The sequence below is a fragment of the Hermetia illucens genome, chromosome 2, assembly GCF_905115235.1.
Source record: "Hermetia illucens chromosome 2, iHerIll2.2.curated.20191125, whole genome shotgun sequence".
Classification (NCBI taxonomy): domain Eukaryota; kingdom Metazoa; phylum Arthropoda; class Insecta; order Diptera; family Stratiomyidae; genus Hermetia; species Hermetia illucens.
Genome location: NC_051850.1, coordinates 150147377 through 150163063, shown reverse-complemented (window position 1 = coordinate 150163063; position 15687 = coordinate 150147377). Strand labels below are relative to the sequence as shown.

General features: G+C 43.2%; 1 protein-coding gene across 3 annotated transcripts in view; it reads right to left on the bottom strand.

Moving 5' to 3' along the window:
• The window catches only part of LOC119650403 (uncharacterized protein DDB_G0271670), a 176597-nt gene extending 169180 nt beyond the window's left edge, over positions 1-7417 (bottom strand). The window contains exons 1-2 of one of the 3 annotated variants that reach the window (XM_038053188.1): positions 7355-7417; positions 4986-5746 (exon numbers count right to left, since the gene is read on the bottom strand). In XM_038053188.1, coding sequence (XP_037909116.1) covers positions 4986-5406 — 421 coding nt within the window. In that variant the 5' untranslated portion in view covers positions 5407-5746; positions 7355-7417. Of the gene's footprint in view, positions 1-4985; positions 5747-6927; positions 7107-7161; positions 7328-7354 lie in introns of those variants that run through there. The other 2 variants (XM_038053186.1, XM_038053187.1) reach the window with 2 other exon arrangements.
• Positions 7418-15687: the final 8270 nt, after the last annotated feature.

The following is a 15687-nucleotide window of genomic DNA, read 5'->3' as shown; positions in this document are numbered from 1 at the left end:
CTCCGGACATCGTGGTTTTGAGCCGAGGTCCACCTGCAGAAAAGCATAACGTCGGTTAAATGATAATTATGGAAGCGCTTTGCGGGGAAGCCAACTCTCCCCAGGCAGCTTCGAAGTTGAAGGTGATTATTGTCAAATGGAGGAGGAAATACAAAAAGAATGAGGAGGAAATGACAAATAATGTCAGTGAAGGCAGCATCACAAATAACAACTTGGGAGCTGATAGTAATTAAAGCTATTGACACAAAACGTCTTATATTTCAATTACCTGGTACGGTGTGAAGGTAATATTTGAATCAATGCCTGACGATTGGCATGGAGGCATTATCTGTCCAATACATTAAAAGGAAGATATCATTCAGTGCCGCAATTATATAGGTATGACGTTGCTGAGTATCATCTATAAGACGTTCTTCGCTATCTCGCTAGATTGGATAGTCCCATAAGCCTAGAATATAATTGACCTATACCAAAGAGGCGGCCAAAATGTATTATAGGTCCCAGGACGAATCATGGATTGGAGCATTGGAATCAGCACGATGGAGCACAACACCTGAGAAATGGTTGCGGAAGCAACACTAGCAGCTCTACTACCAAACCCTATTTCCAGCTCCACGTGGTGATCGCTGGGGGTTCTTTCTTAACGAAAAACGGCAGCTGGAGAAGAATTTAGGAGAGTCTCCCGGAATTAAGAACGGTACAAATTGTACCAGCTGACCCTCCAGGTTTGGGGTTGAGTAGCGCTGACAGCCCTACACGGAAAATCGATGTTACGAAGCCAGAGGAGGAGCCTCGGAAAAGATGGAATTTAAAATGAGGAACCCGGCAACGACAACGGAATAACGATTTGCGGATTTTCTCATGGAACGTGAGTTCTCAGTACAGACCGAATGCTGGTCAGCAGCTAGCCGATACTCTGCCCCAATATAAGACTGATGTAACAACGTTGCAAGCGTCTGCGGTTTCCTGAAGAAAAGCCACTACACCATATATTATAGCGGCCGTCTAGTAAACCATGTTTTTGGAGTAGGTTTCTTAGTTAACCATAAAATGAAACCTGCTGTTATCAGCTTTGAAAATATAAGCGAAAAGCTATGCACTCTGCTTTTGTAAGACAAATTTACAAATATAAGCCTCATAAACGTTCACGCCCCTACAGAGAAGACTGCAGAGTCGGAGAAGGATAGCCTATACGAAGCAGTTGAGCGAACACTCGAAGCCTGTCCCAAATATGATATCAAAATCATATTTTCAGATTTCAACAGTCAATTAAGGATGGAATCCGTATTCAGGCGAAACGACGGCCCCCTAGTTTACATAGGGATACTAAAGATAACGGACTGCGAACGAAATGGTTGCTGAAAGTACGTGGTTTGCGCGGAACCCCGCCACCTGTCAGCCTTGATGAATGTCATAACAAGTAGGGGGTCCAATATAGACTTGCATTACTACTTCATTGGCATAGTGCTTTGGGTTGGAATGACGATACCACCTACAATCCCCTCCGATTAGCAGATGAGAGGGAATACTGAAGCCATTCACAACACAGCCCTCCGTAACACCTATAATGGGGAACTGTATCCCGCAATAGCCGCAGCTGACAGATGTATTGGAGATGAAGCATCAACAAATTATCTTCACAATCACCTAAAGAACGCTGTTATAAATACGGCCAAAAACATACTTGGTCCCAGCCGCCAAAAGAGTCGGAACGGCTCGTTTGACGATGAATGTAAATTAGCAACGGAAGAATACCGTATACCGGGTAATGTTGCATTCTCAAAGGATGTGGGCAGCTTGGGAGAACCAACAAGTCTGTGAACTCGGAAAGTATAGGGAGCAACCGCGCGCAAGTTTTACCAACAAGTCAGCAGGATAATCCTTAGACACTTTGATGTTCATCCTGCCGAGACAAAGAGGGAAATTTGATTTCCGACAAGATGGGCATATTGGAGCGATGGGTTAAGCATTATAATGAACTACTCAAGAAACAAAATATCGGCGAGTTGGAGGTCTCGCCAACTGAAGACGATGGATAAATGCTGTCACCACCAGGCACATACGTACATAAAAATGCGGATATCACGCAGTTCAGCAATTATAGAGGTATCACGCTGCTGAGTACCATCTATAATATATTCTCCTCTATCTTGCTAGGCCTGATCACCCCATACGCCCAGAACATCATTGGCCCATACCAAAGAGGCTTCACTTCAGGCAAATCAGCAACAGATCAGATTTTCGCTCGACAAGAAATAGAAAACTACTGGAATATGGACATCAGTTGCACCATTTTTTCATCAACTTTAAAGCCGCCTATGACAGCATAGCCAGGGTGTAACTGTACATGATCATGAGAGGATTCGGTATCCCGACGAAATTTATAAGACTGACAAAGCGGACTCTGACCAACGTACCAGGTCAAATAAAAGCAGGAAGATTACTTTCGCGACCTTTCAACATCAACAACGGTCTAAGACAAGGGGATGCCCTATCATGAGTCCTCTTCAACCTGGCCCAGGGGAAAGTGATTCGCGATGCAGATGTAAATGCGAGAGGCACCTTCCTTTTTAAGTTCACCCAACTGCTGGCCTATGCTGAGGATACTGACATTATGGGAGGAACAACCCGAGATGTACGGTCTACCTTCATCCAGATTGAGCAGGCGGTGCGCGATTTTGGGCTGCATATTAATGACGGCAAGACGAAATACATAGTGGCAATGTCAGCAGCCAAAACCCAAAGAACGAGCAACATCGAATCACACTGGGCAAATGAGATCAATAAAGATAAATGACTATCAACTTGAAACCGTTGAAAATTTCTCTTATCTACACAACCGATAACAGCTATAAGGATGAAATCCGCGCACGGTTGTTTGCAGCCAACAGAGCATATTTCAGCTTACAAAAACTGTCCCGCTCGAAACGTCTCACCATAGGGTCAAAGCTCTTACTGTACAAGATTATGACCTTGCCAGTCCTCATGTATTTCTTGGAAAGCTGGGTTATTAGCGAAAAAATGGGAAACTCTTGGCCGTGTTCGAGAGAAGAATCCTCCGAAGAATTTTTTACCCCGGTTCAATAGGTTGCGGTGGGCGACTCACTCGGTCCGTATGGATGAGGATGATCCCCCCCGTAAAGTCTGTAAGGGCAATTTCTATGGTAGAAAAAAAATACGAGGCAAGTCAGGCCTTGGATGGAGCGATGGTATAGGCCAGAGCACCCGGCAGCTTTTAGGGATATCGAATTGGTGGACCTCGGTGCAAAACTGGGATATCTGGAGCCTCTGACTAAGGCAGGCCTGGATCGAATACCGGTTATTTCGCTGTTGATAATGATGAAATGGGATGAAAAGTAAGAGCTTTTCCATGGGTTTTCTCAGAGGCCTTGAAAGTAAATGTTGATGATGATGAAATCCAGTAACTTGACGTCATTTGAGAATATCTTAAAGATTCGTAGGTGGAGTGATCTTCATCCATCCCATACTGTGGGAGTGGCAATTATATGGATTTCATCGATTTAAGGACAGCGACAATGGTGTTCAGTGGCATTCTAAGTATTTCAAGGACCTGTTACTAAAAGGACAAACAAGTGCTCAAATCGTCACTATATTTTTTTCTCGTTATTAGTGGTGTTCTCAATGTTGCTCCAGTTGAAAAATGTGCAGAACTTCGGCGACTTTGGTGAAATGGCTCTGGATTTAGAGAAGCAAGCAGGGAAAGTGGGATTGTAGATAAATACCATCAAAATCAAGATTCCTGGTCTGGCAGCCATGGCGCTTTTACTGTCTACATTAGTAAGGAAAGCATTTAAGACACTGGTCAATTTGGATATCTTTGATACTCAATTCACTTAATCAATTAGGAATGCTGTTGTTGTTTTTGCCAAGTTACTGGAAATGCAATATCAAGTTGAGTTAGTTCCCCGCTAATGTCCTCTCTGTGTTGCTATATTGGAGAAGCACGTGAAACGTGACCGACACTGTTACAAGGAGGTTTCGACGGCATTTGTCTATACCTTATCATCAGTATAGTCTGAACCGACGCAATCTAAGTTCTCGTACAGACTTCATACCTGAAAATGCCAGTGGGTAGGTCACAGATTGAGAAAGTGCAACAACTCTATTTGATTAATTGGTCCCCCTAGCGTTGTATAGTCACAGTAGTAGAGCTGAAGTGCAGGCTTTTTGTGAAGTTGTAGGGGAAGAAGTAGAAATACATTTCCGAAATCAGCAACGATCGTTCCCAGACGTGATGGTCAACCAGATACTTATTTGGAAACATATGTTGAGCACAAATTAATAAAGTTGCTTGAGAAGTCCTGTAAATTAAACTTACTTCTTTCAAGTGTGTAGGAGTTTTAACCCCTATGAACTCCACAAAAGCATGCTTGCGTATGATAGGTGAAATATCAAAAGTATTTGAGGAAGGCGGTGATATTAAGTGTACTGTTGAACAAATGTTTTACTTTACCTCAAACGAATCAAAAATTTATGACTATTCATAGCCCGGAGCATGTAGATGCTTATTTTCAAGGTGAAAACCGGACGATATACGTTCAGGAAATCTCTGTCTACATTCAATGGCGAATAGCGATGATAAATAAGACTTCCTAGTGAATCCGTGAAAAACGAAGCTGACTGGTGGATTTGTTCCAGTAATGAGTGGTATGACCTTTCTGTCAGCAGTGAGTATAAAGTTAAGGAAACTATAGGGGGTCGGTCACAGACAATGAATGCGCCAGGAGCCAGAAGCTAATAAGGCAATCCAGGACGAAATTGAAGGAAATCGACTCATAGGAGAAACAAAGAAATGCTGGAAGGTCTGTTGATGATACCAGCTAAGTGAATATTTCTAATTAGACGGGGTACAGTTGAAGGGAACAATGTATGGTAGTCCTTTTCTATATTTCTATATCAGTTGGCAAATGAGCTTTTACAATTTAAAGGAAACATTTTACAAAGAGTAAGCAATTCAAACTTACCGATATAATACAAAGGTGCGACGGTCCCTTCGGTTGGACTGACAGGCCCCAGGCTGGAAGAAGCGGTACTTGTGTTGGAGTTAGTTAAATTTGAGTTCGTAGCATTCACATTGATTAGCTGAGTTGCATTCTCCTTATCCTTGGAATTCAGCTTCACCAGCGATTGCGCCGCTGTCCATTCAAGCCTCCCACATAAAACCCCATTCACACTAGCACCGTTGCTTTTACACGTTTCCACAACAATGGCGCTTTGTTTCGCGACACTACCGTTTTGGATGCAATTAGATGTACTACTAGCGATAGGGGTGACGTGCAATTGTTGATTCTGGTGACAAGGATTATTGTTAGTATATTGGTGTTGGTATTTAGGCGATCGTTCCTGAATTTGTTGCTTGCGTTCAACAAAGTTCTCACGCGGCATTTTTGTTGCGTTAGTTTATTTATTATTCGGTTTGAAATCACCGGAAAAATTAGAAAATTCTCCGGAACCAATCGAGGGAGTTTAATTTGATTTCCGAGTATTTTAAATGCATTTAATTTCATACATTTTCAATTTAAATGATAATAAATACTTTTTTTTGGCATTTTTTCCGCCGATTTTATAAATATGATTTTTACGTTTTTTAAATTATTTTAAAAATATTTTCCTTTAATATTTCTCACAGAGACTTTATATTGCTTTCGTTGTATTGATTCTTTTAAGATTTTGTTACTGGTTGAGGGAAAGTTACGCAACATGTGTTTGCCAGTTGGCCAAGTCGCTGGAATGGAAATTGGTTTGAAGGAGATATAATATTAGCATTTCACCTCATAAATATCTAGTTTAATTAATCCGCTTTGGCTGTCCGGCCGAGAGAGTAAAGCATGTTTTTTTTCCGGTGACCGCGTTAAGAAATGCTTGCGGAGCAACAAGTAGTTGGCTGAGTGGCTGGTTGTCAGGTATGGCGGCAGAATGTGAGGAACAGCGCGGCTATAATGGCAGAGAAATGAATGAAGTAGCTACATGGTGGCGGCCGGGGGTGGGAAGGACAGCGTGGGTGGATGATGGTTGATTCTCCTTGTTCGCTCACGGAAACTCGATGAATGTCGTGCCGAAAGAATGAAACAGGTAACCGAAATGATGTAAAGTTGTGTATGATTGTGTTTTGGGGTGAACGTGTGGGGAGGACGAAGTAATAAGAGCAAACGATGATGGTGAAACAAGTGGTTGTTTGTCAATTCATGCCGGTTGAATAGTTTATTAGGTCTAGGCACCCAGAATTCTTAAGCAAGTCAGGTCGAGTTTTCTTGTCAGTACGAGGTTAGAACACCTTCAGCGACAGAACAGGGGAGGGAAACGCTCCACTTTGCGAATCATTAGAACTCGAGTAAAAGTCACTGAAACCGAAACTCTCCTTGACAATCTGAGTAGAAGCAAAGCACAGACTAGGACACAAGCAGAACAGCGAACTTTCCGGTAAAGGCTCCGATTTGCGAACTAAAACTTATTATTGCACAGGAAGTTCAGAGGCAGCCATACTGTGATGTATCGCGTTTATAGCAAACAACCCCAAGGGCTGCACTACGCACACCTACACCTTCACTGAAGCACGCAAAGGCAAAATGTAATGCAAAAATATGAAACAAGTGTGGCATGGCATCAACCCTCGTCATTGAAAACTTCACGCGCACATGTATGTCGCTTCCCTGTCCTGCTGCTGCCACTACACTCAACGCATCGAAAAGCGGAAAGCAACAAACTCATCTGTATTTGTGCATTGCTGCAATTCTACGGAGCTGATAATAATTAAAAATTCCCTATGAGCCGCATTATTCAAAGAGCGGAATCTATTCCTCATGCAAGGAGTTCGCAGGCTTCCAAGAAATCCTGTGCAGGATATATCGAACGCGCGCTTTTATCCACCTGACAACCAACCAAACGCCAAGCTAGTTCCGCTCCTACGAAAGGATATTCCCGGGGATATCTTCAAGATCGTCCTGAATTCGAGTCACATTAATCTGTTTGAGAATTAAAACACTTTCGCGACTTAAACGCTCGACCCGGAAATTTTATCCGGGAACCCGGAATCGGAAGAAGAAGAAGATACATGGCAGAATGGTCGTCAAGCGCCAGGGCGCTACACTGTTTCAACGAGAACTAACACATGAACATTAAACTCGCATAGAAACTACACACTATAATAGATACTTCGAGATTTTCACGCCGTTTTCAGCTAAACATCTCGACCGATCCGGGAAATTCTAATGCAGTCAAATTGCTGCAATGCAAATAAAACGGATCCGATTAGAACCGAACGAGACAGACTGGATTTCACAGGAAAATCAAACGAAAGGATATTCAATCTATTTATTTAAAAAGATGCACACACAAGCGTAATAGAGGAAAATATGAGTATAAATAAAGCAGGTGATGTGCGTCAGATTTGACGTACCACTCCCTTCTACTGGCGTCGCGATGCCCGTACACAATTGCACATGGCGACGAAAATCGGGACACCGAACGAAAAAACAACATATACACCACCCCAACCCAAATCTCGGACCCTGTTGCACCCTCTTTAACGTGAAAAACGTGGAAAACATTGGGCGCATTGCCGTGTGGGGTGGATTTTCTTGTTCTGTTGATTCATACCCGGACATCAGGACATGCGCTCTGCTAGCGGGATCATAAAGCGGCCGAGGGTGGCCGACACGGAAGTTCGCATTTCTTCGGCACACTATTTTCACATTCACATGAAATAGAGAATTCAATTCACCTTTCTATCGGACTTTTGCCACCCCCTTGGCTACATTCGACTCAATGCTGTGTACGCCGTGGTACTGCTCATTAACCCGGTTCGCGCCCAACCACCCCGTCCATCAGCAGACACCACTATTCCGCTTCCCGGTGTAATTGTATCGTTCTCTGGAGAGGTCTTCTGAATAATGCAGGCTCAGGATAGAGGAGAGGCATATAAAATTGCATTCTATCAAGAGTGTCTACTGTAGTGTTTCCCGAGAAATGTGGATTTTGGTTTTGATGTTTTTCTTTACTTTTTATTATCCTTGGGACTTTGGAGAGAATGTCCTTCACTATACTGCGGATTGCTACTTAGCATCATGTCATATACGAGTACACACATATGGGAGTACGTTGTCGACCTAAAAGATTCCCAACCATAAATATTCAAAATTTTACTGGATCCCTTATATTTTTAAAGAAACCGATTCCCCTTTCCACAAAAACAGATGAAAAAAAAATTGAAGGTTTATATTTTCATTTTCATTTGTTTCACAATGAAAACTTCTCCAGCCTAAACTTCAAACCTCAACCTCAAACGGATGGTGCAAGTGCAGCAACATTTTTGGATACAGTCATCAACGGCGGAACAACCGGTATCCGGTATCGGTATGCCTTAGTAAGGAACTCCGGATATTCCCGCTCTACGCCGAGTTCCACCAATTCGATATTCCTAAAAGCTGTATGCCTTCCTGGACTACGCCATCGTTCCATCTGAGGCAGGGTCTGCCTCGTCTTCTTTTGCTACCATAGATACAGACTTTGCGGGCTGGATCATCTTTACCCATATGGATTAGGTGACCCGTCCACCGCAACCTGTTGAATCGGATTTTATCTACAACCAGAAGTCGTGGAATCACTCATAAATTTCGTATTTATGTAGGCTATGGAATCGTCCATCTTCATGTAGGGGTAAAAAATTCTTCGGAAGATTATTCTCTCGAACGCTGCTAAGAGTTCAGAATTTTTTTGTCAAAAACCCAAGTCTCTGAGAAATACATGAGGACTGGCCAGATCATTGTCTTGTACAGTGAGAGTTTTGACCCTATAGTGAGACTTTTCGAGCGGAACAGTTTTTGTGAGCTAAAATATGCTCTATTGGCTGCCAAAAACCGTGCGCGGATTTCATCATCGTAGCTGTTATCGGTTGTGATTTTCGACACTAGATAGGAGAAATTATCAACGTCAAAGTCGTAGTTTCCTATCTTTATCGTTCTTATTTGACCAGTGCGATTTAATGTTGACACTTCTCTGTTCTTTGGTGCTGACAACGTTGCCATCATGTGCTTCCTAATGCCTTCATGGTTGTATAGCTCCAGATTTCGTACCGCTTGCCTACTCGATGGATGAAGGCAGTTTGTACATCTCGGGGTATTCTCCCCATAATATCAATATCGTCAGCATAGGTCAATATTTTGCTGGACTTCTAGATGACGCCTCTTGCATTAACATCTGCTTCGCGGATCACTTTTGCTAGGACAAGGTTAAAAAGGACCCATGACAGGGAATGGTCTCGAGAATGATCTTGTTGCTTTTATTTGGCCTCACACATCGGCTAGGATATCACTCTTATAACTATTGTGCTTTCATAAAGGACTATTGTGCCCCTTTTACTGGTTATAGTGTACCTATTAATCACTGTATCTCAAGCATGCCTATAATCGTTAAGAATTTTAGTGTATTTCCTACTTCCAAACATTTCAACTTTTCATCTAGTATTAACTATTCTCCCAGATGCCTCCATCTACTTTACAAAAGTTCTAGACATTGTCCCAGAGCGTGTCTGGAGGTTTCATCAACTTCACACAGAACTCGCAGGTAGAGTCCCTAGACATACCTAGCTTGCCTAGGTGATAGTTTAGTCGACAGTGACCAGTGGGAATTCCCACTATGATTCGCGCTTGGATTCGTATCTCCCAATAAACATCCTGGATTGCTGCATTCCTGGTAGGCCTGTCCAATATAGTTCCCTCAACTGTTCTTCTTCATTTTTAAAATGTTATAGCCATGAACCCATTTCCGATTCCACAGTTCTGGCCCGTATAAGGGCGCCCCTGCTCTCCTCTTGGGTAGTTCGTCCGCTGCCTCTTTGCCTTCCAACCCAACATGGCCTGGAACCCAAAGTAAACAGACCTTATTGACCGAGCCAAGCGTATTCAGTCTCTCAAGGCACTCCCATACCAGTTTAGAGTTCACCTGGTTGGACCGAAGTGCCTTGATCGCTACTTGTTTGCCAATAAGAATAGCAATGTTCTGCCCTTGCTGTCCTTTGGAGGTTAAAGTAGGCACATTTGCTTACGGCGTATATTTCCGCCTGGAATATGCTAGCGTGCTTACACATTGGCTCCAAGTACATTTTTCTTGGACCAATGAGCCCAGCACCCGCTCCCTCTGTTGTGAGGGATCCGTCAGTGTACCAAATAATCAGCTGCTGGTTTAAGCTGTATGTCATAGCCACTTCGCCCAGTTTCCCTTGCTACTCCAACGTGTTTCAAACTTCTTATCGAAATGAAACCCCGTTTTCATGTTATCCCTTGGTATCAATAATTCGGGGTACCGCCTAGAGAAAAAGAAGAATATCAATCATTTTAGGAAGCTTTCGACCTGACTGATACTCATGACCATCCAAAAGATTGCTCTCCTTGCCTGTATCTATATGCGGAAATGGAGAGAGGTTAATTTAGAAGGACGTCTAGGGATGCCGTTGGGCATGTCCTCATTACTGCACTGATACACACGCAATCCAATCTTTGAACTTTGTGTAACTCCCTGCCTTGCGTGCTGAGTTCATTTCTTTCTGCCCAGATTACCGCCCCATAAGTAATCATTGTCCTTACTATTGCAGTGTATATCCAAAGTAGTATCTTCGGGCTTCAACCCCATTTTTTTTCCTGCTATGGACCTACAAGTCATCAAAGCCTTTGTAACTTTCCGGCAAGTGCTTCCGACATGTATCTTCCAGAGTAGTTTTTGGTTTAGCGTAATTCCCAAATATTTGACCTCTGTTTTTCGTTTCACCTCCATGTCTTGTAACCTTATAGCTTGCAGGTGATCAAGGCTACGTTTCCTAGTGAACGGTACTATGGTAGTTTTGACTGAATTGATTCGCAGTCCCAACTTCTTGCACCCGACACTAGTAACCCTTAATCCAGTTTGGATTCTATCACATAGAGTATCCTCATATTTGCCCTGACACATTAAAACAATGTCGTCCGCGTAACTCTGGACCTGTATTCCAGTATTTGTTAGCAATCCACGATTTCGTCCACTATCATACTCCACATAAGTGGCGATAGTACCCCGCCATGTGGACAACTTTGAGTAGCATTCACGGCAAGACAATTTGTACCTGTCGCTATTTTTATTTATCTAGCATTTTGCACATGCAGAAAGCCAGGGTGTTTTGCACTTCCTCACCGCTCAGGGCATCTTGTATCTCTGCGTGCGATGTGTTATCAAATGCTCCTTCGATATCCAAAAACGCACACAATGCTATTTCTTTTGCTTCTATGGCATTCCATAATACATTTGTCAGCTGATGCAGAGTAGTTTTGGTTGACCGTCCTGCCCGGTAAGCCTAATGATACTGATGTAAGGGATTACGTTTTAAATGTTCTAATATAGCTGTCCCTTTCCTTCTTCACCGTTTTGAATATGAACGATGTTTGATGAATTGGTCTGAAAATTGTATGATGAAAACGATCCTTTGTACTCCCTTTCGGAACTAAAACCACTTTTGCCCGTTTCCATGCCTTTGGTGTATATCCCAGGGCTATGCTGCCCCTCACCACCCTCAGAAGGGACTCTGAGATGATTTCTAGGCCTATCTGGACTGGGAATATGCCACCTACTCCGGGTGATTTCAGTGGTTTAAGGGTTCCCATTTCCCAGCATAACACTTTTGCTCGTTTCCAGCTCTTCTTTCTTCCGCTTTTATTCATTGTTGGGGTATCAGGAAGAGTGTTGCCGATGTGTAATAGGACCCCGGAAATGAGTTCTGAGAAGCTGGTATACTCTGCCCTCATCAATCTCGGTAAATGTTCCGTCCCGACAAACGGGCGAAAGATATTGCCCTGTCTAGGCCACAGCTGTGTAAATCTTACTTGCTTCTGTGGTTTTTCACAGAATTGGAGGATGAAATTGTTCCGTTTTGCTTCCCTGATCGCGATGTTATACGCAGTTAGTCCTTTTTCCCGGTTGAAGAGTTTTCATATCCCTGTTCTCATTCTGGCTAAGTTCCTGTTCCATCAGGGTAAATCCCTTGATTGACTTAACTATCTTAGCCGGACAGCTTCAGGCTTCATTTGGGTCAAGGACGTCTTTGTTTGTAATTTCAGTTCGTTCCTTATGCCACCGCCCCCTTGATTGACTTAACTGTCTTAGTCGGACAGCTGGCTTCCTTTGCGCCAAGGACGTCTTTTGTAATTTCAGTTCGCTCGTGAGGTCACCCCCCCCCCCCCCTGAAGGTGGGCCTTGTTGTACCTCCATTCGCCTGGGCTTCCTTGTTTTATTTCGGAGTTACCGTCAATTTTAAATCTGATTACTTTGTGATCTGACACAGAGGGCTCATCCGACGCCCTCCTATTCCCCACTAGCCCTTTCATTAGAGTGTGGCGTACCGGGTTATCAACATTCGAAATTAATTAGGCTATGATTAATTAATTTTTGAATTGAAAAATATGAATATTGATAAATTGAAAAATGTCAGTTTCTTTGTGAAAAAAAAAATGAATATTGAAGTGGGGAAAATGTCAGTTTAAGAAAATGAAAAAAAGATTATGTCCCGCCTCTATCTCTCCAAAGTGCTATGTAGTGGCTAACATGTTTGAAGTTAGTGAAACGGAAGAGTTTTCAATAGACATTCAAAATGATGTGTGGCTTTACCTAACAAGGTAGAACGACAATTGGTGACCCCGAACTTCAAAACCAATCCAACGGTGCAGATTCCAGATACTACAAATCTGGTCCCCAGTCCTTCAGAAGAACCCCGCTGTGCCACAAGAGTATTTCCTAGAGTTTTGTCTAGTGCCTCTTGTCTAGTGCTGATCACAAATGTTGGGGTGTTGTTGTTATATATTTCTAATTTATTGCTAAAAATAAATTCAAGAATATACTCACCTCTTCGATTGGTGCCGCTGCTTCCCCAGACTCCGTGATGGGCATTAGCGTCGCAACTGAGGAGAAGTGGTACCGCCCTCCTCTCACAGTACTTCACCTGTCTAGCGACTAGCTTCGGTGGAACCAAGATGTCGTTTCCTTGGAACAAGCCCGATGCCACAACTGCCTCTTAAGTGCTCCTCCCGGCTTCCAGTGGGACTTGCACAGCCACCAGGTCCCCGGCCAGGAACTTGGAAAAACACATATATTTTAAATTACGTTTAAGAATTATGCAGGCTCATGGTTTTTCACAAAATGAGTCCCAAGTTTGCATGTTTCCTCCTTGCAGACCGCGATTCTGCCTCCGGTACACCCAGAGTTTCCGAACCGGCACTATTCCAATGTGCTCCTTGCAACTTGTTCTTGCAATTACTGCAGATGCGAATTTCGCAGGGTGGAGGTTTATCCATTATTGTTTGCAGCTCCTCTCCACTATAGGAGTATCACCCTCCTCCTCCGACATAGCACTTTCTTATGCGTCGCTGCACTCCTTGACACTGAGCCTCGATTATTTAGACTCTTCCATTACTCTACGAATCAAGGATAATCGAAGAAGACATGCTTGAGTTCTTCTGGAATTGCATGGCAACTGGATCAGTTAGGTGAGCTGTCTAGTTTAAAGATGTACAGATATTTACGGTATCCGCCACATCCCGTGAGAAACTGCCTGACATCATAGATCGCACCTATTTCCGCCTGTTTCTATCGTTGCCCACCTGCTCCACGATTCGTCCCTTTTGACATATTTCACGTGCGAATCAGAGCAAAAATTAGGCCTATCATTAATGTGCATCAACCCCATCTGAGACGGCTCCTAAGTTTGAATTCACTCTTCATGTTTACCGTACTCACCTTTTGCGTGTTGCATGCGATATGCAGTTTCTTTCCCCAAACTGGCAGTTGAGGGGGTCATTACCGGTCCGCAATAGTTCGCATCATCTATGATAGGCAATATTGACGTTAGATATTTGTATGTTGCAGGTTGGCAAATACAATCACTACATCGTTGGCACAACCAACTATCGTGGTCTCCCTAGCAACTGGAACTTTCAGGATATCATTACACATGATATTCCACAATAATGGTCCCAGAGCAGGGTCATTGGAAATAATGTATTCGTTAGGTCCACCGTTTCTGTTATAATCGTTCTTCCTGTTAGGTAACTTTCGATAATCTGCTGCCAGGTAACTAGGTACACTAATCGTCGCCAGAGAGCTTCTTACTAATATACGCTTCAACTAGACGAGCTAAAGGTACTTTGTAGATCGAGGACCGTCACCGCCTAATATTCTATATTGTATAATATTATACTTGCTAATACTACCCTTTCCGCATTTTTGGTTAAAACAGTTTGGCGGCATCGATTGCTGATCTAGCTGAAGCTGGTGGAAGCCAATTTGCTGACAATTTGCAGATTATTTACAATTCTCTTAGTGAGTTTTTCTTCGAGAAAAATTCTCCAGCCAATTACATCAGACTACCGTCATGGCAGATAACACAATGTCTCCTTTGAACTTGAAAAGCATGGGATGCCATATCGAATGTTACTTCAGAAGATCGACATGTGGCAACAGAAACATCGAAGTCTGCAACAAATGGTTGACTAATGATGTACTATTTTATGAGACCCAGTGAGGAATGCCTCACTTCAATTCATGATTCTTCGCTCCCAACAAAAAAATATGAATGGCACATCCTTCATGACTCCTCAATCACCAACTCCAGTTGAAGGTTATGCAACTGTGAAGAGGAGACCATCCAGCACATAACATCAGCGTGCAGGATATGGAGCAGTACCGCGTACACCACTTCCCATAACTCCGTCTGCAAGATTCTCCATCAAAATCTTGCGTTGAAGTATAACTTAGTGCCAGGATGGTAGTCCTTATTATAAGTATACTCCGCAGGGAACCTCGGGAAATGAACGGGCCAAACTACTGTGGCATCACACTATTGCCATTGACCACAGTTTTAATCACAAAAGATCCGATGTAGTTCTACTTCTCAAGGAAGAACGAGCGTGCTTCATAATCGATGTAGCCGTACCATTGCACCGGATAACTGTTGAAAAACAGCTAGAAAAAATCCGAAAGTATGGCCCATTGGCGGACGATATGATGCAGACTTGGAGACTACAAAATATCGAAGTAGTCCCGTGGTAACTTCAACGACGGAATTAGTCCCGAAAAATTTACATAAACCGCTAGGAATGCTCCATCCAAGAGCCTGGCTATACATGGAAATGCATAAAGCGACAATCCTTGCAACTTATGGTATAGTCTAAAGAGTCCTGTCCGGTAAGATTCTGGCCTACTCGGCTTCAGTCTCGATTTCTACTGTCTTCCATTTAAGATCTAAGCCTCTGTAGTATAGAACAACGCCATCACTGCTTGAAGTATTTGCGACATTCGGGGATGTAGCAAGACATCTTCGTATGGTCGTACACCCTTTGTGTTGAAATGCATCATCGCTGCAATGCGGGCCTTTGGATATTGCCTTCAGCCCATCCTTAAGTTGATCGCCCTAGGTCCTGTTGGGCGGGAAGAGGATTCGTGGGCTTTTTTAATTGTATATATTGTATATATGGATGTGAGTGGAGTTGCAAAATCTCCCATCAGGCGTGTCCTTTCGTGCCGATGAAGGAATGTTTGGCGATCTAATGAAAGTGATTCAAGCAACGTCTGTTCAAAATACGATAGGGGAGAAACCGGGGAAGAGGTTGCGCGAAAAGCTGAATGACTCAATAGGCCAGCAAGTCCCAAAAA